Source organism: Echinops telfairi, unplaced genomic scaffold (genome assembly GCF_000313985.2).
Source record: "Echinops telfairi isolate 266 unplaced genomic scaffold, ASM31398v2 ScPeMD7_1;HRSCAF=3_0, whole genome shotgun sequence".
Lineage (NCBI taxonomy): Eukaryota > Metazoa > Chordata > Mammalia > Afrosoricida > Tenrecidae > Echinops > Echinops telfairi.
The window spans coordinates 72,658,455-72,660,159 of NW_022103896.1; the positions used below are offsets into that span (position 1 = coordinate 72,658,455).

At 42.3% G+C, this 1,705-nt stretch overlaps 1 protein-coding gene across 1 annotated transcript in view; it reads left to right on the forward strand.

Annotated features, from left to right (window-relative positions):
• Positions 1 to 1,705, forward strand: part of CPA6 (carboxypeptidase A6) — a 380,767-nt gene that overhangs the window by 302,692 nt on the left and 76,370 nt on the right. The window contains exon 8 of the mRNA XM_004697528.2: positions 154 to 244. Within this exon, the coding sequence (XP_004697585.1) occupies positions 154 to 244 (91 nt within the window). The remainder of the gene's footprint in view (positions 1 to 153; positions 245 to 1,705) is intronic.

A 1,705-nucleotide genomic window follows, 5' to 3' on the forward strand; every position in this document is an offset into this window, starting at 1 on the left:
TGATAATTCAGTTCTCTTCCTATTACCTGAATACACATACCGGCTGAGGCCTCTCACCTCGGTGGTGTGATCGGTTAACTAACGGGGCTCTCAAAGGCATGGGAATCACCTTGCAAGTGTTTTCTCTGTACCTGCTTCCTTCATTATATATAGGATCGATTTTGGAGGAAAACAAGGTCAAGGAACTCAAGGTTTCGCTGCCGCGGCGTTGATGCCAATCGGAACTGGAGAGTGAAATGGTGCGGTAAGTTTGGGCTAATTGGGATGCGGACCATAAGGTTTCTACACGTTTTCACTCTGCAAAACGATGAGCCCATTTCGACTGTGATGTGAGACTGGTGTTTTCCTGCATGTGGAAATCTAATCTATAGAATGACACCGATCTGTGCATTAGAGCTATAATTTGTCAAAGAAAATGAAAGGGTTTAAAAGATATATGCTTAAGAATCAAGGATCTCAATCTGTCAACCCACAACTGAAAATTTAAACACAGATGTAAATGCACAAACCAAGGAATACTTGTCAATCATAAAACTACAACAGGAGCTGTGTTTTGTGTTCTGAATCTGGTTAAGCGTTTGCATCTCTTTTGCAAAGGGAAACGCTTTCTTCTGTCAGTGGCAATCAGGGATGTCAGTCTTCATCTCTAATCTATCAGTCCATCAGTCATTCACTTATCGACCACTCACAGGGCAAATATATGACTGCTGCATTCCATGTTTCATTGGGACTCACCTTTCAAGAATGGGAGAATGTTCTTTTAAGCAGGGGAAGTATTTTCCAGAGGAAGTAGGCAGGAGGCATATACTGACAGCATGAGGGAAGAAGGGGGAAATCGTGTCACAATGCAATTGTTCAGAGCTGCCCTTTGGCAGAGTCCTTCCTGAGCTCCCTCAAAAATTAGAGCCTAATATTTGGAAAATAAAATAAACCAAATAAATGCCTTTGAATAATATTTTTAGAAGCACTAATAGTATTGGAAAGCCAACCTTAGAAAGGCCCCGAGAAATGAAGTGCATCATGCATTCACTGTGTGAGCTTCAGGGTCTGAGCTAGCGTCTCCTTTCTCCTCCAGCTCCTCCGGGGTCAGACAAAATAGCTGATCATGGGCCCAGGCTAGACTCCTTCCACATACCCTTCCAGGCAACCACCCCCAATCAATTTTGTCACGTGGCTCTCTGCCCCAAAATTTGCTTTGACTCGTGACATCCAGAGCAAAGCATTGCCCAGTCTTCTGCTACCTTCCCCATCATGGGTATGGGCAATGCCAGTGTTGCAGGCACTGTATATTTTGATTGTGTTTCAACCTCATGGACTCATCGTCCAACACGCTATCAAACAACATTCTGTTGTGGTCCTAGTATTTTCATCAGGTAACTTTCTGGAATAGATCATCAGGCCTTTCTTCTTAGTCTATCTTAATATACAAACTCTGCTGCAACCTGTCCAGCATAGGAATATGAAATGCCCTGCTGATATTTGGATTCCTCATAGCATAACTTCTAGCATCATAGCAACAGACCAGCCACCCCAATAGGACTCAATTACAGCCAGGTGGTAGCCCAATCAATTACAATTTTATCAACTAAGATGAACGGTGGGACAGTAGACAGGCTATAGCTATAATACATAATAAAAATAGTGTGAGTCTACCAGTGTTAGCAAAATTATCTTCAGCATTATTTTTTAATTTGTGGAATTATTA